General features: G+C 46.3%; 2 protein-coding genes across 2 annotated transcripts in view; both read left to right on the forward strand.

The window, feature by feature from the left end:
• OGFR (opioid growth factor receptor) overlaps positions 1-1,311 on the forward strand; it is a 30,322-nt gene extending 29,011 nt beyond the window's left edge. Inside the window, exons 11-12 of the transcript XR_009557960.1 lie at positions 621-692; positions 1,017-1,311. The gene's annotated coding sequence lies outside the window, so the exon portion shown is untranslated. The remainder of the gene's footprint in view (positions 1-620; positions 693-1,016) is intronic.
• COL9A3 (collagen type IX alpha 3 chain) overlaps positions 1-19,820 on the forward strand; it is a 62,335-nt gene that overhangs the window by 13,637 nt on the left and 28,878 nt on the right. The window contains exons 3-10 of the mRNA XM_060277496.1: positions 1,017-1,070; positions 7,235-7,270; positions 9,657-9,680; positions 10,625-10,678; positions 13,286-13,339; positions 15,038-15,079; positions 17,782-17,838; positions 19,484-19,537. Of these exons, the coding sequence (XP_060133479.1) occupies positions 1,017-1,070; positions 7,235-7,270; positions 9,657-9,680; positions 10,625-10,678; positions 13,286-13,339; positions 15,038-15,079; positions 17,782-17,838; positions 19,484-19,537 (375 nt within the window). The remainder of the gene's footprint in view (positions 1-1,016; positions 1,071-7,234; positions 7,271-9,656; positions 9,681-10,624; positions 10,679-13,285; positions 13,340-15,037; positions 15,080-17,781; positions 17,839-19,483; positions 19,538-19,820) is intronic.

Raw genomic sequence — 19,820 nt, forward strand, 5'->3', positions numbered from 1 at the left:
ACTGTAGAAGCAACTGTGTTATCTTTGGCAATAAATACTTAGCTATGTGCCGTGTGCATTCCTTTGGCCGGGAAGCGCCCTTGGCATATCGATTGCCCTTGGATCTTCCTGCCACACTTGCCACCCTCTCCGGCCACGTGGCACACCAGAACCCTTTGAGAACCGCTGTTCTAGCTTCTGGGGCTGCAGAGAAATGTCTAGGGCAGACATCCCCAAACTTTGGCCCTCCAGATGTTTTGGACTACAATTCCCATCTTCCCCGACCACTGGTCCTGTTAGCTAGGGATCATGGGAGTTGTAGGCCAAAACATCTGGAGGGCCGCAGTTTGGGGATGCCTGGTCTAGGGAGCACAAAGCTGTCTCTCTTTCTCCACATCCCGCAGCCTTGAGAAATACTTAGCAACTCATTAGGCAGGCCGCAGGGGTAGAATTCCGCTGAGGGGGTCCTTCCTGCTGGTGGGAGTCAAGCATGGATCCAATTCTGAGACTCCCAAGAATTTCTGTGCTTACATATGCTGCAGAGTCCATGCTTTAAGAAAGTGTCAACGTTGAAGCCATGCTATCCTGTTATATCTTTGTGATTGTTGTATTAACTGTGCCTGCCTCTCAATCTGGTTTAGGGGCCGAAAGGAGCACCAGGGAAGCCTGGGAAAGCAGGGAATGCCGGCTTGCCTGGTCTTCCAGGAGTAGATGTAAGTATTGAATATTCCTTCCCGCGCCCTCCTCATTAGGGAGAGCGATTCCCAGCATGCTTTGCTGACATGCCAAGGCAGTATCCCGGTGCTCAAATTATGGGGGGAAGATCTCTCTCTGTGTTCTTCAATATAGTCATTCTCTTCTTTTCTTTTTCTTTTTAAAAGGATCCCACTCTTTCTCTTGGCTATAATTTTTAAAGACTGGTTTTAATATTGAATTTTGTCAGTTTTTGTATCCCGCCTCTGGACTTCATGGTGAAGGATGAGTAAGAAATCTAATAAATGAAAACGTTAATATTTTCTCTGCTGTTTCTTTGTCAGGGTTTAACGGGATCTGATGGCCCACCTGGACCAGTAGGGCCACCAGGGGACAGAGTAAGTACAAGAACTTTTAAAAACTTGAAGGACCATTGGGGCAAAAGCAAACTCATTGACCAAAGTGGAATGGCAAAATTAATCTGCATGCCAGGGGAGGGAAACCTGTGGTCTTCCAGGTGTTGTTGGGTTCTCCTTCTGCAGAAAAGGTGGAATTGGCAATTAATTGTTCCACCCAATTCTGCCTCTGGCCCCACACACCTCTGCCATGTGGCTCTTAGATGGTTTGCCCAGAAGTGAATGCGGCCCTCAGGCTAAAAATGGTCCCCTGCCCCTGTGATAGTTGGTCTAGAATGGGGGTGAGGAATGTGCAGCCCTCTAGATGTTGTTATTCTGCAAGTCCCCACATCCCTGACCATTGTTTGTGCTGGCTGGGGTTGATGTGAGTTAGAATCAAAGAATAGAATCGTAGAGTTGGAAGGGACCCTGAGAATAGTCTAGTCCAGTGTTTCCCGAACTCAAGTCTCCAGCTGTTGTTGGACTACAACTCTAGATGTTGTAGTCAGGGATGATGGGAACTGTGGTCCGAAACCAGCTGGAGATCCAAGTTTGAGAAACCCTGATCTAGTCCAACCCCCTGCAATGCAGGAATCTCAGCTAAAGCATCCACGGCAGACAGCCATCCAACCTCTGCTTAGAAACCTCCAAGGAAGGAGGTCCACAACCTCCCAAGGGAGATGGTTCCATGGTTGAACAGCTCTTACTGTCAGAAAGTTCTAGTTACAGGTAAGTACAGTGGTACCTCGACTTACGAAGACGATCCGTTCCATGGCCATCTTCGTAAGTCGAAGTCTTCGGTTCTCGAAGTGCCCGTTCTGCACATGCGCGAAGCGCGCTTTCGTGCTTCTGCGCAGGTGCAGAACACACGCGGCGAAAAGACTTCTGGGGTTGTCGACTTTGGAAGTCGAATCCTTCGGAAGTCAAGTCGTTCGGTTGTTGAGGTACCACTGTAGCCGTGTTGGTCTGCTGTAGTCGAAACAAAATTTAAAAAATTCCTTCCAGTAGCACCTTAGAGACCAACTAAGTTTGTCATTGGTATGAGCTTTTGTGTGCATGCACACTTCTTCAGATACACTGAAACAGAAGTCACCAGACCCTTATATATAGTGAGAGGGTGGTGGGAATGGGTGATTGGCTGATAGGTGTGGTAAACCTGTTGGTGTCTGTTAATGACTGCGATTGGTCTTACAGGAAAAAGCAAGGGGTGAGATGGCTTTATCATGTATAATGAGATAAGAATCCAATGTCTCTATTCAGACCAGGTCTCTCCATGGTTTTATAACGGTCTGGTGACTTCTGTTTCAGTGTATCTGAAGAAGTGTGCATGCACACGAAAGCTCATACCCATGACAAACTTAGTTGGTCTCTAAGGTGCTACTGGAAGGAATTTTTTAATTTTGTCAGAAAGTTCTTCCTGATGTTTAGTCGGAATCTCCTTTCTTGCAACTTGAAGCGATTGGTTTGAGTCCTACCCTCCAAAGCAGGAGAAGACAAGCTTGCTCCATCCTCTATGTGACAGTCCTTTAGATATTCGAAGATGGCTATCATCTCTCCTCTCAGTCTCCTTTTATCCAGGCTAAACAACATCTGAAGAGGTCCACAGGTCCCCCAACTTTGCTATTACCCACTGCACATACAGCTAAACAGTGTGTCAATTACTTTCCGTATTTTAAGGGATTTTAGCTCAGGATTTGTGCGAGTTCTGCAGCAGATTTGACATAAGAATTAGCAAGCTTTCTCTGAGAACTCATCATTTCTTTAGTCATTAAGAAGGACAACAATGCACTCTTTCCTCCCAAGCAGCCAGCACTGTAAAAGACTAGTTTAGGATCTGTCGGGAAGTAGTCCAGGAACAAAAAAATGTGAATAACTGAGCTTTTAAAAATATATAACTAAGCTGGCATTTGTAAACAAAGTTGATCTTGATGGGATTACAGCCTGATCTTAAGGGGGTGGAAATGGAATTAATTATGGCTTTGAGCTCTCAGAAGCTGTCCATCTGATTAGAGGGTTGTCTTTAAATTTAACAGGGGGAAAAACCCTACTAATCTGCTTTGGTGTGGTATGCAGAATGCCAGGGTGCCCTTCCTTTTGAACTGCAAATCAAGCAACAGCTTTTCAGATGTTTTCATAAACCAAGTCCCCCTTTTTAAGGCAAATTCGTAGAGGAGAGAGCTTTCGACGGGATATCTCTGTTCTGCCTCCACAGTCATAGCCAGCAATGTTTCTCAGTACCAGTTACTGGAAGCCGGAGAAAAGGGGAATGCTCTTGTGTTCGAATCCTGCTTGCGGGCCTCCCACAGGCACCTGATTTTCCACTGTGAGAACAGGATGCTGGACTAGATGAGCCATTCGCCTGATCCATCTGTCTCTCCTTCATAGCTGCCAAGTACCCCGTATTCCCCGGGAAACCCCCGTTTTTCCTTACCATTTCCCGGCGGTCTCCCGTTTGAGCTCCTCTCCTGTAAATCTCCCTTAAATCTGCTCCTGCCGGCAGCCATTTTTCTGGTGCCGGTTTGCCCATCTATGGGCACCAGAAAATGGCCATCGCTGGCGCCGGAAATAGCTTCTACGCATCCCCGCCGGCCATCTTAGGGGTGGCCACATGGCGGCAGCCATCTTGGAGGTGGCCACATGGCCACCCCTAAGATGGCCACTGCCATGCAGCCACCCCCAAGAAGGCCGCCGGACAACTTCCGGTGCCGCTGCTGCTGCGGATCCCGTATTTTTCTGCAGGAGACTTGGCAGGTATGCTCTCCTTATGTTGCTGTGACAAGTCCCTACTTAAAGGCACTTACATCTTCAAACAGGGTTCAGAGACATGCTTGTCAATATCATAGCAATGGTGGGAAAGGGGTAGGCGACAGGAACGTGGGAGGGGGGAGGAGCAGCCTGAGCTGGGGGGGGGCGGGGCGGACAGGAGCTCTATCCTTTCTTCCATCCTTCCTTCCCCCCTCTTTCTTCCTTTTTCTCTCTCTCTCTCTCCCTCCCTCCCTTCTCTCTCTCTCCCCCCCTTCCTTCCTTCCTTCCTTCTCTCTCTTTCCTCCCTCCCTCCTTCCTTCTCTCTCTCTTCCCCTCTCTTGCCCCCCCCCAGTTTTGATCCTGGGTACGCCCCTGTCTTACAGCACGGTCGTTTCAAGAGGGGCTTGTCCCCTACATCGGTGCAGCCAGCCCTCAGCCAGCCTGCCCAAGATGGATCCCAGTCTTTCTTCTCCCCCCCCCGCCTTCTTCCCAGAACACCCCTCTAAAAACTCTCTTTTCCTTTCACCTCACACCCAGTTGCCCCGGCAGTCGTCCAACCCCCCAGTCTCTGTTCGCAGCTCAGGGCAAGGGGGGGAGGACAGTTGTTTTGCTTTGCTCTCAGTGGCCTTGTGTTGTTTCTTTATGGCCCTAACTTGCCCAGGTCGTTTTTCATAGGCTAGCCCAAGAATTCCCCTGCAGCGTGTGTTTTCCCTTCACACCCTAAATAATCGAATTCCTGTCATTTATTAATTTATAGGGTTTAGTGGGGTCCCCCCCCCCAAAAAAAACTATGCACAATATTCACAATATTCACAACTCCCTCCAGTCTTATCCTGGAGGACGTCTGGTAGTTAGTGTGGACTAATGGTCCCCATTTAGCTAAGAACTGAGGACCTGCTGTTTTTCAAATGCCAAGCTTTCTCAAATGTCGATATCTCTGTGGTAGAATCATAGAATTGGAAGAGACTCAAGCAAGGGTCATTCTAGTCCGACTCCCTGCAATGCAGGAATCTCAGCTAAAGCATCCATGACAGATGGCCCTCCCACCTCTGCTTAAAAACCTCCAAAGAAGGAGAGTCCACATCCTGAACAACTCTGTCAGAAAGTTCTTCCTGATGTTTAGTCGGAATCTCCTTTCTTGTAACGTGAATGGTGCCACCATACCCTCCAACATGCCCCAGCGCAAATCTGGGACATGCGTCTTCCGGGTTGTGCTACCACACAAGTCACATGACCTCCATGGACACGACAGTTTTCACATGCAAGGCAGAATAAAGATAATAGTTTGAGTTCCTCACTTGAAGCTTTCTAAATTTATATATTGTAACATCACGGATGGAAGCCATTAATTACGCAGCTGTTGACTAAGGGATTATTATTATAACTGAAATATAACTATTATTAATTAAGATCATGGAATGCAGTGATATAAGATCGGAAATGCACCCAGTCCACCATGCAGGGAGCCACTATAACTAAAATGCATTAATTGGAAGATGATTGACATTTTGATAATTTTGATAATTTTGGAATTAATTGTTACTACAGTGGTACCTCTACTTACGAATTTAATACATTCCGAACGCACATTTGTAAGTCTAAAAATTTGTAAGTCGAATCCCATAGGAATGCATTGGGAGAAAAAATTCGTAAGTAGAAGCAACCCTATCTAGAAAAAATCCTACCTAAACCGCATCCAAGATGGCGGATGGAGCTCCGTTCGTAAGTAGAAACATTCGTAAGTAGAGTTATTCGTAAGTAGAGGCACCACTGTATTATAATTTGGCAATTACAGTGGCACCTCAGTTTTTGAACGTCTCCGTTGACGAACATGTCAGTTTACGAACACCGTAAACCCAAAAGTAAATGCTTCGGTTTTCGAAAGCACCTCGGAAGTCGAACATGCCACGCTGCTTCTGTATTGAGTTTTCCATTTCCAAACATTTTGGAACTCGGAACGGTCTTCCAGAACGGATTATGTTTGGAAACCGAGGTACCACTGTATTGGGGTTATATTGGAAAACTAAAAGAGAGATAACCCTCTGCCTTGGTGTAAAGCAAACGAGGAGAGTTACAACTCTGCCTGGTGTGAATTTGTGACATCGGTCAGAAAGGTTTTTCAGTAGGCCAATGGGTGGAACTGATTTTTCTGTTTTCTGTTTTTTAGCAAGCCTGACCACTTCTTATTACTGAGTTGAAAAGGAGGGGAGGGCAAATATATATGTAATTTATCATTTCCTGCAATTGATCTATGCCTGCATCTCTATACATCCAGCAGCATCAACATGAAGAGGTTGGGGTTTGTTTGTTTTTTGCACAATTAGTTCAAAGCAATCTAGTGCAAATGGGCAATGCTGGCATCCAGAGGTACAGCCATTCACACTGAGCTGGGGTGTGCATTCAGGTGTGCAAGGTGACATGAGTCTCTTTCTGCACCAACCACTTGTGTGTAATTCGTACCTGCCAAGTCTCCCGCTGAAAAATGCGGGATCAGCAGCGGCGCGGCACCAGAAGTTGCGTAGAAGCAACTTCCGGGGCCGCTCTTCCCATGTGTGGGCACTGGAAATCGGGCAGAGAGGCACTGGAAGTCGCTTCTATGCATGCCTGGCGGCCATCTTGGTGATGGCCGCATGCCCGGCGGCCATCTTGGTGGTGGCCGCAAGCCCGGCAGCCATCTTGGTGATGGCTGCCACCATGCGGCCACCAACAAGATGGCCGCCGGGCATGTGTAGAAGCAACTTCCGGTGCCGCTCTGCCCAATTTCCGGTGCCCGCACATGGGAAAAGCGGCACCCAAAATGGAGGCTCCCTGGCAGGTAGGAAATCCAGTGGATTTCCGGGATTTTCTCCATTCGGGAGAACAGCAGGAAACGGATTAAAATCCGAGGGTTTCCCGCGAAAAATGGGATACTTGGCAGCTAAGGTGTAATTATGCACAAGGTAGAACTGGTTTTGTGACCACCAGTGCTCAGCACCATTTGACAAGGCTGGGAGCACCTTCTCAGATGGTTGGGCAGTGGGCGTGAATTCCCACTTCCCCACCTTCCAAAGCAGCAGCAGCAGTGTGACATAATGGTTAGAGTGTTGGACTATGACCTGGGAGAGACCTGGGTTAGGATCCCCACTCAGCCCTGAAACTCACTGGGTGAGCTTGGGCCAGTCACCACCTCTCAGCCCAACCTGCCTTGCAGGGTTGTTTTGCAGATGAAATGGCAGGGGGGGGGAGCTCCTTGGACCATAAAGGTGGCATATAAATGCAAAAACAAACAAATAAAAATGAAATAAAATGACTGCAAAGAGGTGTTCACGAAAGAGCAGAACACAGGGTTTCTGTGGTCATTTTGACATCTGTCCCTAAATGGCAACTTTCACAGTGGAACCCAAATTCAATGCAGCGCTAATTTTAATGTTTCGATCTGGCAGGGCGCCATAGGACCTGCGGGACCAGCTGGACCAGCCGTGAGTGAATCTACAATTATATATCTCTTGCATATAAGTATGAAGTACGTTGTGCATCACGCACATTGCTGTGTAGTGCAATGTCGACGGGGATCCTTGGTGCTGCTTTTTCTGAAGTCGCAGGAATAAGGGCATAGCTAAGGGGCAGAGCACACCTTTTGCATCCAGGTCAGGGGTTGGCAACCTAAGGCCCATGGGCCACAAGCGGCCCACAGGAGTCATTTAACCGGCCCCCGAATTGAGCCACCCACTTGGTGAGTCCCCGTGAGCTGTGCTAAATCAGCGTGGCATGGGGACTTGGTTTTGTGGCACCGGAAATTGCGTCTGCGGAGATGCAGATGCCGGAAATGGGGGGGGCGCACAATCTGCCCCATGGAGGGATATCCACTGGAGTGAACCGGCCCAGGCAAGGTAAACCTTGCTGACCCTGATCCAGGTGGTCCCAGCATCTCCTGTTTAAAGGAGCTGGAAAATGGGAAGCCAAAGCAGATAGTACCAGACTACATGGCACAAAGAAGCTTTGCGTGTCCAAGAGTATCCGAGAGAAGAGATGCTAAATCTGGTCCAGTGTTCAATTTCCAACTCTATGTTTGCTGGGCCTGAAAATTAGCTGAAGCCAACAGATGGGTACATTTGGCCACAGTTAGTTACTGGGGTGGTGAAGTCATTAGGAATATTATTTCCATTGGAATCAGCAAGGATTTGGACCAGCTCGTAAAAGGTGCAAAATACCATTTTGTTAACAAATCTTGTGCCATTGCTGTGGAAAGCTGTGAAGTTATTGTGCCAATACTTCACAGTATTGCCTTTTGTCTCCATTGTTAATGTTGTGAACATCATGATGTGAACTGATGTTCTGTCTTCCTGGATCATTTCGGGGGGACGGGACGGGACATACCACACGTGTTGTTGTTTTGTAGCTGAATAAGGAACTGTGCATGCGTCATTGTTCAGAGTTTGTCCTCTCCATTAAACAGCTAACATATGCAATTGCCGACATTTCTTTATTTTTATAGCAAATTTTAACAAAAGAAAGAAGCAAAAACGCAGAAAGAAAACCTCGGCTCCTAATAAAAATACAAGAACCATCAATATATCCATCTCAGTTAAAACCTACAAGTCGATATAAGCCACCCAAATGTCCTGACAGACAGCTGAACAATATTGACAATTGTAAGAAATATGTTCAAATGTAGCAAGGGCAGGAAGGTCCTCAGATGATCAGTTAATAGATGGTGGATGTTTGTCCTACTGGGCTCAAAGGATAAGTCGCTTTGGTCTTCCTGATGGGCAGTTATGGGCAGTCACAGCAGCATCACCTGTGCACCGTAGGATGAGAAACCTATTGAGGTTATTAATATTGTGCCTATGGAAGCTGTTGGATGAATAGAAATGGACTCTTCTTTGAAATAAAAATTATCCAGTCCAAAAATATGGTTCAAAAACTTTACTTGCAGAACTTTAACTCCAAACAACTTGAAACAATAAACGTTACATTCGGACAGTTGCCTATTTCTTTATACTGATCCCAGCATAGGTATAAACCAGGCATGTCCAACAAGTAGATCGTGATCCACCGGTAAATCACTGGACGTCTGTGGTAGATCACTGGTAGATCTCCCCAAAGAAGCTCACCAACTTTGGCTCTCCTAAAAAACGCTCAGCAACTTTGACCTGGACCTCTAAAAAACAGGCCTTCCTTCTCCCAAAAAGAAGCTCAGCAATTTTGACCTGAACCCCCCAAAATGGGGTAGATCACTGCCAGTTTTTAACTCTGTGAGTAGATCACAGTCTCTTGGGAGTTGACCACCCCTGGTACTGTATAAACCTTTTAGATTACTAGCATCTTGCATCCTGAGCTAAAAAAATCAAAGCTATATCTCTCCTCAAACAGCCTCCATTTAGCCTGTGGCTGTTTTACTGGAGAGAGATTAGCACCCTTCGGTTCTCTTCAGCATCTGGAAAACAAAGGATATGTATAGCCAGCAGAGATACAGCCCCACTTAATGATTATCCTGTTAGGCTCTCTGCAGCTTCTGTGGAAATTTCCATGCCTTGCTTCGCAGTATATATGCAGACACATTATAGAGTTATTTTCCATTTCAATGTGCATTAAACGATTATACTTAACAAAACCACCATGTGCAGCTTAGTTCACTGCATCAGTTTTCACACTGCCTCACATTGATTTTACAGCCTCTTACGTCCGTGTAAGAACATCCGTTCCCTTAGCAGGAAAAGGGCGAAATGGTTTGCTAATGTTTTAAAACTGCACATTTTATATTTGAATAAAGGGGAGGGGAAAGAGGAGAGAGTGGGTTTTCAAACAAGGTCTATCTTTTATGAATCTTCTATTTTTAAAATGTAACTTTGATCTCACTTTCAGGGCAAAGGGCTTCCAGGGCCTCCGGTAAGTAAGACCAGCTTGGTACCCTATTTGTCGAAATCAAACCACACCAGAGCTCAATACTTACCTTTGCCTCCCTGAGAACTGCCTTCACAGCTCTCCGTTTTCAAACAATGCCTGCATCAGTTTTAGATGGAAGATCTAGAAAAGTTCCAAGGCATATTTAAAACTCTGTATTTGTGGGGTAGATGAGGTAGAAGATCTCCCCCATTATATACTCCACTGTCACCTCTATCCAAACCCCAGAAAGAGATTATTATTATTATTTGAACAGGTGCTGGCAACACTACAGGGGCAGAACCCTGAAGTGAAAATATGTTGGCTGTTATCTGGTTGTGATCTGGTTGTGCCATACAAAACAGCCCTGTTTGCTAAAGCAGCTAAAAGTATTCATGCTAGCTATATAAAAGATAAAGTTGTAGACTGTGCAGGTGATTCATTAATTTTACTTATTGTAAATGGATGTATATCTCTAGATATATATATATATATATATATATATATATATATATATATATATATATATATAACAGGTTTTAATTGACTTGCTGGATCCGTAATTGAATTTGCAATGGCTTTTAGTCAAATGCAATAAATGATGGATTGGATTCGAAGTAAGAACAGCTCCTTAGCAAGATGATTCAAATACCTTAGAATCATAGAGTAGAATCATAGAGTTGGAAGAGACCACAAGGGCCATCCAGTCCAACCCCCTGCCAAGCAGGAAACACCATCAAAGCATTCTTGACATATGGCTGTCAAGCCTCTGCTTAAAGACCTCCAAAGAAGGAGACTCCACCACACTCCTTGGCAGCAAATTCCACTGTCGAACAGCTCTTACTGTCAGGAAGTTCTTCCTAATGTTTAGGTGGAACCTTGTTTCTTGTATGCTCAGAGCTTCTGTCCTACGGTTGTGGCTCATATAACATGCTTTCTCTCTTTTGCAGGGACCTCCAGGCCCCAGTGGGCTCCCAGGTGGAAACGGGTATCCAGGACCGCCCGTGAGTTCCCCTTCCTTCTGAAATTTCTCATGCCATGATGCACCCCTAAGGGACAAATCTCTTGCCTTTCAGCACTGTGTTTTTCAGGTGTTGCGATCAAAATTTGGCTGAGAAGGGAGCAGCTCTTGGCGCAGGGGCAGACTTTGGTCATTTGGCGCCCTTTGGTCATTTGGCACAACCTTTGTCCCCTTTCCCCCGGAAATATTTCTTATTTTCACAAGAACTCTTTTTGGTACAGTGGCTTTTTATTGATCTTCTCAGTATATACTCATATAAATGTAGGTTTATTGTTTCTGCTATTTTGTGCCCCCTCGGCTCGGCACCCTGTATTGTGGAACCACCCTAAACCCAGCATTGCTTGGAAGGAAACAGTCACACAAAAAAACTATTTATGGAGGTGGTTTGTGCAATTTTTGTTTTTGGTGAGAAGAATGCCGGGTTGCGGCATCAACCTTGCTTGAAGCTTCCTTTGCATGGCGATGGCCCAGTGGGAAGCTGGAATGCCTTTGGGTACCCAAGGAATAAGCAGCCCTCCTGTAACATAATTCCCCTTCTTTACAGCCAACCACCTTATTTATCGATAACTCAGCAGTGCTCAGCATGCCCTAAAGCAGAGTTCTCCAGGGAGGTGGCCATGGGCATACACATGCCCACAGAGACCTACCTCGCTGCTTGCCAGGTTCCCCACCATCCCATCCAGAAATGAGGCTTGAAAGAAGCTACCTCTGAAGGTGACCCGGAAACTACAGTTAATCCAGAATGCGGCAGCTAGACTGGTGACTGGTGACTGAGACTGGTCCTGAAAGACCTACATTGGCTCCCAGTAGGTTTCCGAGCACAATTCAAAGTGTTGGTGCTGACCTTTAAAGCCCTCAATGGCCTCAGCCCAGTATACCTGAAGGAGCATCTCCATCCCCATCGTTCAGCCCGGACACTGAGGTCCAGTGCTGAGGGCCTTTTGGCATTTCCCTCACTGCGAAAAGTAGAGCTGCAGGGAACCAGGCAGAGGGCCTTCTTGGTGGTGGTGCCCGTCCTGTGGAACTCCCTCACACCAGATGTCAAGGAAATAAACAACTATCTGACTTTTAGAAGACATCTGAAGGCAGCTCTGTTTAGGGAAGTTTTTAATGTTTGATGTTTTATCATGTTTTTCATATTCTGTTTGCACACAACGGTTTCTCCAGTTTGCAAATATGTTGTTGTTGTTGTTGTTTAGTCGTTTAGTCGTGTCCGACTCTTCGTGACCCCATGGACCATAGCACGCCAGGCACTCCTGTCTTGCACTGCCTCCCACAGTTTGGTCAAACTCATGTTCGTAGCTTCGAGAACACTGTCCAACCATCTCGTCCTCTGTCGTCCCCTTCTCCTAGTGCCCTCAATCTTTCCCGACATCAGGGTCTTTCCCAAGGATTCTTCTCTTCTCATGAGGTGGCCAAAGTATTGGAGCCTCAGCTTCACGATATGTGCTTCCAGTGAGCACTCAGGGCTGATTTCCTTCAGAATGGAGAGGTTTGATCTTCTTGCAGTCCATGGGACTCTCAAGAGTCTCCTCCAGCAAACATGCCCCGCTGCAAAACTGGCAATCGCTGCCTTAAGGACGGAGCATGGCACTTTGCCTCTCCCCCCCTCCCCGTCCTGTCCATTAACTCCCCTGCTCCTGGGGTCCTCTTCTACTCAGTGAGCTTGACTGTGCAAGACCCCTGCTCTGACTCCCTGCTGTTAGTATCCTGGTCCCTTCTGTTTTTCTTCTGGCTCCCATGTGATCCTTTCCCAGCCAGGCTGGGCTTTCGCCTCGCTGGATGGGTTTGGCCTCACATAACAATCACAGCGGGGGTGTCAAACTGTTTGCCTGCCCGAATTGTTGGGATTGGCTGTGCGAAGCTGCTGCATCAGAAAAGCCCGGAGAGCAAATGTTAAGTCCCCGGCAACATTGCCACTGCATAAGTGGCTCTTTTTGTACTATGGAGCATCAGTGTGCTTGAGTAAACAGACACAGAATGGAGTGAGATCTTCATTCAGATAATCTAATAGGGGGATGTGTGCAAAATTATAACCAAGCAAAACATATCAGTGCAAGGATTTCTGATGGTGCAACAGGATTTCGCCCCCTCCCCCCGCTAAATCTGTTATGGGGTCTCCCCCAACCCTCTGGAGCAGATTTGGGGAGCATGTGGGGGAACACTTTGGGAGGAGGAGGAGGAGGAGGAGGAGGAGGAGGAGGAGGAGGAGGAGGAGGAGGAATAAATTCCCGTTGTGCAAGTAGACATCCTTGCGCTACTGGGATGCATTAGTTGGAGATGGCAAAAATGTCAGGGGGCATAGTGTGGATGAACATGCTAGCTCTGCCCCCTTTATCTCTTTTTTTCATCACTTTCCAAATTGTGGAAGACTTGTGGGGAGATTTTTATATCTGCGGAGGCACTCAGCACATTTTGGAACCCTGGGGGACCCAGTTTGTGGCTTGCATTTGGGGTGCCTTATGTCTAACCTCCAATTCTTCAAAATCTTCTCCCAGATCTGCATTGGCTGAAGCTGGAAATTATTTCTCCCCAAATATAAATAGGCTGCACCTGCATTGAAACCTTTGCTATTTCTCATTCTGTTTAGGGGCCAGCTGGACTTCCTGGTTTTGCTGGACCACCGGGACCTCCAGGACCACCAGTAAGTTTTTTTTTCCAGACCATACTATTACACTTGGGGAGAATTGCCAGCTCAGCTACCCATCACTATATCCTTTCGGGGAACCCACAAGAGATGCCAGTTCTTTAGCAATAGCATTATTTTCAGGAAAGCGATAGCTTTTGCTGCTAACAGCCGATGAAAAATTGTAATGCACTTCAATACACATTAGTGCTGTTCAGTGAATACTAATGCAGTAATAGAATGGAGACACAGATTGCCCAGTGCTTTGGGCGAGGTGAAAAAGCACCGTACTTTTCTGTCTATAAGACTAGGTCTTTTTCTTTAAAAGTTATGCTAAAAAGTGGGGGCCGTCTTATACATGGATGGTGCTGGGGGGATGACACACGTTTGATTGGTTCCTGCTGCAAGCCGGCGACTGTCAGCAGCTATTGGGTGTGTTATTGGTGGCTGCGGCAAGCGCTGATTGGCTGTGGCTGTGGCAATTGGGCGGGCGATTGGCGACTTCTGTCGGCGAGGGGACAGACGATGTTATACATGGGAAAACACAGTACTTATTTGAAAAGTCAAGCACCCCTCGTAGCATGCGACTCGTCTCTTAGAGCCATTCTGAGGTTATTTTTTTCTTGCAGCATAGTAAGGTCTAGTGTGCATAGACTGACTTCAGATGAGTTGACTGTGGGGCTTCCTTCGGAAAACGATTGGAAATTTCAGTGGGTCAAGGCTGCAGAGGCAAGTTCTCTGGTTACAGGGAGAACAGAAATACTTGGTTAGCAACAGCTGCACAGACTATGAGTCTGGTCACAATTCTGAGAGATGGTTATGACCTACAAAGCCCTTACAGCTTGGGTCCCAGGCTTTGAGATCTTCTGCGGATACCATTCTCTCAGTCCTGCCACCTCCATGGTAGGGCTGGATGATATATTGATATATTGTCCAAAACCGGCTTGAAGTCCATATGGTGATACTGGTTTCATAATTTTTGACCTGGCAATATATCATGAATCGTGTGTGTGTGTGTGCTATGCAAAAAATCACAATGTGGGGGAAACTGTGAAGCCAGCCATCGCCTCTACCAAGCTCCATCCTTATTTCAGACGTTGTGATATATCAGTATATTGTGATGTTTAGCTGGTGATACATCACAGTGTTGAAAACCATATATCGCTCGGTCCTAATCCACAGGTACGTTTGGTGAGGACCTGAGGGAGGGCCTTCTTGGTGGCTGCTCCAAAATTGTGGAAATCCCTCCCATGGAAGGCTAGATTAGCTCCCTCTCTGCCTTTTTTCACTGGCAGTTTAGTTCAAACAAGCCTTTGGCCACCAACTGGCTGTTGTGAAGGTCTTCTGAGGATGGGTGTTAGATATTGTTTCCTTTCCCTTTCCCATCATTTTAGGGTTTTTAGTGCTGTATATATATCATGCCTTTCTCCCAGTTGGGACCCAAAATGGCTCTCAGCACAAACACACACACACACACACACACACACACACACACTCCCAACTGGGAGAAAGGCATGATATAAATAAATAAAATGCTGTTTTGATTATTTCCAGCTCTTGAATTTTCCCAATTAAAAAAAAATTGTTCAGAACTGATTAGACACTCATACGGAAGACAATAAAAGTGGCTTGCAGCCTGTCTGAATTCAAATATATTCTTTGTTACCCTTGGCATGTGTTGGCGACATATTTAAAACCCCACACTCTTTGTTGCAGGGTATTCCTGGAGTAATCCCCGACGGCAATGGAGACCTTCAGGTACTGCTTCCTTTTACAAACCTATTAAACTGTTTTGAGTTATTGTCCAACTGCACAAATGCTTAAGCTGTATATATCTTTTAGTGTGACAGAATTTGCACTCTGGAACTCCCTGCCTGTAAACACCAGGCAGACTCATTCACTGTACTCTTTTGGCGCCTGCTAAAAACATTTTGAATGTTTTAAAGATCTGCCTTTGCTGGTTTTTACTGATAATTCTGCTTTATTCTCTTTGGAAATGGCTTTCAGGGTAGGTTTGTTTGTTTACAATCCCTAATGGTAAAAAACACAATCGAGTGGTGCCAACTTTTAAATGCCTGCAGAAAACTTTTCTGTTTCTCCAAGCAGGCAATTAAGAGTCCTTGCACTTTTATTGCGTGTTCTTTTCTCTTTTTTCTTTTACCTTATTTTAACTGTTGTAAACAGCTTTGACAAATACTTGTGATGTAGTGGCATATAAATAAATATACAAAGAATGCCCTGGTGGTGAGCACTGGTTTTGCACAACTGGTGCCGACGGCTTCATCAAATCATGTGCATCTTCTTCCTCTTGGTTTAAATCATTGCTTTTATTCCTGCCTTTGAAATAAGGTAAATGGTAAAGGGGCCATCAGGTCCAGTCGTGTCCGACTCTGGGGTTGCGGCGCTCATCTCGGTCTATAGGCCGAGGGAGCCAGCGTTTGTCCGCAGACAGCTTCCGGGTCGTGTGGCCAGCATGACAAAGCTGCTTCTGGCGAACCAAAGCAGCACACTGAAACAGTGTTTACCTTCCTGCCGGAGCGGTCCCTATTTATCTACTTGCATTTTGATGTGCTTTCGAACTGCTAGGTGGGCAGGAGCAGGGACCGAGCAACGGGAGCTCACCCCGTTGCAGGGATTCGAACCACCGACCTTCTGATCAGCAAGCCCTAGACTCTGTGGTTTAACCCACAGCGCCACCTGGGTCCCTTTGAAATAGGAATGGTCAAATTTGGTCCGCGGTTGACAACAGCACCTTGTTCCCATGGGCAGGGCAACTGTTTGTTCTGTGGATTCTGAGCACACACCACGGAGTCTTGATTCTTTGCATTGAAACAAACATGACATTAACACGAATCGGCAAAGCAACATCCCCATCTGTTGTTATGACAGTTCCCTTCGTTTTCTAATTGGAGTCCTCAAGGAGAAGCTAGTAATTTTCTTGAACCGCCTTATTGGAAAAACCTTTTTAAAGGTTGGATGGGAAATGACAACGTTCCCCACCCCCCCTTTTCCATTTTCAAAAGAGCATCCTATAGAAGCTAATAGAAAATTATAGCCTTGCTGTGAAATGCCCCTTTTTCTTTTTCTTTTTGAAGGAGGGAAATACCAAGGAAAATATCTTGCTTCAAGTCCTGTGGATTTGTAGAGCAACTACCATTAACATCTCTCTCCCAATTTCCACTGACTCTGAACTAAGATAAGTTGAGGCTGAAGAAGACCATGCCTGGGGGTGGGAGGCGGAGGGGAGAGGACTTTGCTTTTTGAGATATCCCAGGAAGCAAGGCTTCACCAACATGGTGCCCTCCAGTCTCCAGATGTGTTGGGCTGCAGCTGGCAGGGGCTGATGGGAGTTGTAGTCCAACACATCTGACGGACACCAGGCTGGCCAAAACTGCCCCAAGCTACTCTTCTTAGAAACCATAGTGAGTTAGTGTAGGATTTAATAATCATCCATCTATTATTATTATTATTACTACTACTACTACTACTACTACTACTACTATTACAGAACTGCATTTCCCAGTGTTTCCTGGGAAGAGCAAATCCCTGTTGCTCAGAAACAGCCACCACAGCGTTTCCTTGCAGGAAACCTCTGCCTTTGACTCATTTTACAGCTAGAGGCATGGCATAGCCTTTCTCCTGCTTTTGTAAAGTTCCTTACACTTTATTCGTCCATTGTATATATGTTGTTGTTGTTTAGTCGTTTAGTCGTGTCCGACTCTTCGTGTCCCCATGGACCAGAGCACGCCAGACACTCCTGTCTTCCACTGCCTCCCGCAGTTTGGTCAAACTCATGTTCGTAGCTTCGAGAACACTGTCCAACCATCTCGTCCTCTGTCGTCCCCTTCTCCTAGTGCAGTGTTTCTCAACCTTTTTTGGGCCACAGCACACTTGTTCCGTGAAAAAAATCACGAGGCACACCACCATTAAAAAAGTTAAAAAAATTTAACTCTGTGCCGCCCTATATTATAATTATGACTGTAAGAAACACTTGCCAAATATTGCTTTCCGGCGGGCTAGTGCTGTTTATTGGCGGCCGCCAGGCTCGTTTGCATTGAGCTTCGGGAAAGAGGAGGAGAAATATTGCTTTCCGGTGGGTCAGTGTTGTGTATTGGCGGGCCCCCCCCACACACACATTGTGCAAAACTGCTATTTGATGCATTGTGACTCTCGTAACAAAGAAATGCAGACTTGTTGTTGTTTTTATTTAAAAGACAACAACAAATTGCTGAAATGTTGTGAAAGGCAATTTGCTTAACCAGTTTCACCAAATCCTGAATTTCCCTTAACCATCAGCGATCTAGAGTTGAATATTGTCCATGAAACACAGTACAGTAACAGAAATTTCCAGGTTTGTTGATATTGCTGCCTTCTCCCCTCGTGGATTAATTATTTTTGTTTTGGTTGAATCTGGTTGTGTGTTATATTTATATTATATTTCCCATTTGTTTTGTGTACAGTGTCCAACTGTCTGTCCACCTGGCCCCCCAGGACCACCAGGGATACCAGGATTCAAGGTGATGAACTCTCTTTTGTGAACTTAGAGTAACTTAGAGTAGCTCTCGCCTGGCGTAATGTAGAGAGAAATACAGGCTGCATAACTAAAAATGCAGCAGCTAAAAAAGCCAATGCAATTCTGGGCTGCATCAATAGGAGTATAGCATCTAGATCAAGGGAAGTAATAGTACCACTGTATTCTGCTCTGGTCAGACCTCACCTGGAGTACTGTGTCCAGTTCTGGGCACCACAGTTCAAGAAGGATACAGACAAGCTGGAACTTGTCCAGAGGAGGAGATGGGAGATTGTTCTGTCCAGCAAGCAATACTGATGAAATGATCACCTTAGTGTAACATTGAATTCTGCCCTGTGGAGTCTCCTTGTGTGGAGGTTTTGAGAAAAAGGCGGGGCAAGCTTTTGTTGAGAAAGGGCCATAGCTCAGTGGCAGAGCATCTGTTTCACATGCAGAAGATCCCAGATTGAATTCCTGGCATCTCCAGTTTTGGAATGTCTGAAACCCTGGAGAGTCTGTGCTAGTCAGTGTGTGGACAACACCCAGGTAGAGGGACCCAATTATCTGTTTGCCAAGCACTGGGTCCCGGCCCCACCCCACCCCCGTGGGTTTGTACAGACTGTATCTGTGCAGAAATGATTAATTCACTAATTTAAATTATACATGAATTGCATGTAACCATAAATTTCTAAGCGGTTTAGAACAGAACAAAATGCAAAATGAACAGCAGAATATCTCATAAGCAACTGGATATAATTAATGCTCCAGAAATACTTGCTGAAAAATAAAAGTGTTTTCGTGGCATGCCGAGATATCACGGACTGGCTGGACACAGAGGGATGGGGGGGAGGCACCATCTGGGGAACCCCCAAGGGATGAAGGCTCAAAGCTCGGGAATTGGTGGTGGGACGATGGTGAGTGGTCAGAGGGAGAAAAGGGAGCAGACTGGGGGGAGGAGGAGGTGTTGGAAGCTGAAGAGGCAGCAGGGCTTAGTGAGCTGGGAGAGTCTGTAGCAGAGAGAAGTCCAGAAGCAGAGGCAGAAGCAGGAAAGGAGGGAGGCCAAGAGGCAGAGATGAGTCAGGCTGGTGAAGAAGCCAGGGAGTCTCCCCCTCCTGCTGCAACAAGCTCCCCTCCTCCCTGGTCTCCCAGGATCAGGAGAGGTATGAAAAGGGAGGAGCAGAAACAGCCACACCAGCATAGTCTCTGATTGCTTGGGAAGGGCCCAGAGGAGGAGGAGACTTAGGCAGCTATAGTAAGGCTACCAGACGTCCCCGTTTCCCTGGATTTACAAATCAGTCCCCTGACAAAATCCATTGAAGTTGAAAAGTGTCCCTGGCGGCTGAGTGGGAGGAGGCAGGCAGACTCCGGAGGCCCCATGGTGGGCCCCACCCCTATGGGCAGCATGCCCCACCCCTGGGTGCGCCACCCCAGGCGCCCGAGTGGCTTACTCCCCCACTGCTTAGCCTGTGTGATTTATTGCTGCCTGGTTCCCTGACATAACATGTATATACTCACTATTACTCCCTGAAACGTTTCTCATCAATATACTGAATACAGTTTGGTTTTCTAAAAGCTGTGTGTGCACCTTTTTGACCCAAATAAACTACATGTCTACAGTAATAGGATACTGATTAGTCTGGTTTTATTTTTAGGGGCATACGGGTTATAAAGGCGAGCCTGGAGAAGTCGGCAAAGATGGCGAGAAGGTAACACAAACACACCTTTTTTCTTAAGCGTCAGTTTTGTTTCCAGCGAAAACTTCAAGGAATTTGGGCTGTCGATCAGCCAGAATAGATTGGAATCAACAGGGTTGTGAGGAGTAGACTTAAAGGATGGGAGATGAATGAATTAAGAAAATATATTGCTGTTTTATATCAGGTTCCATGCCCAGCCTTGGATGTTAGGCATTGTTGCATATTTCTATGTAGAGTGTTCGGTCAAGGGCCGGATCTAGACAGCTATAAAAAAGAAAACCGCTATGAAAAGAAA

This window comes from Zootoca vivipara, chromosome 7 (assembly GCF_963506605.1).
Source record: "Zootoca vivipara chromosome 7, rZooViv1.1, whole genome shotgun sequence".
Lineage (NCBI taxonomy): Eukaryota > Metazoa > Chordata > Lepidosauria > Squamata > Lacertidae > Zootoca > Zootoca vivipara.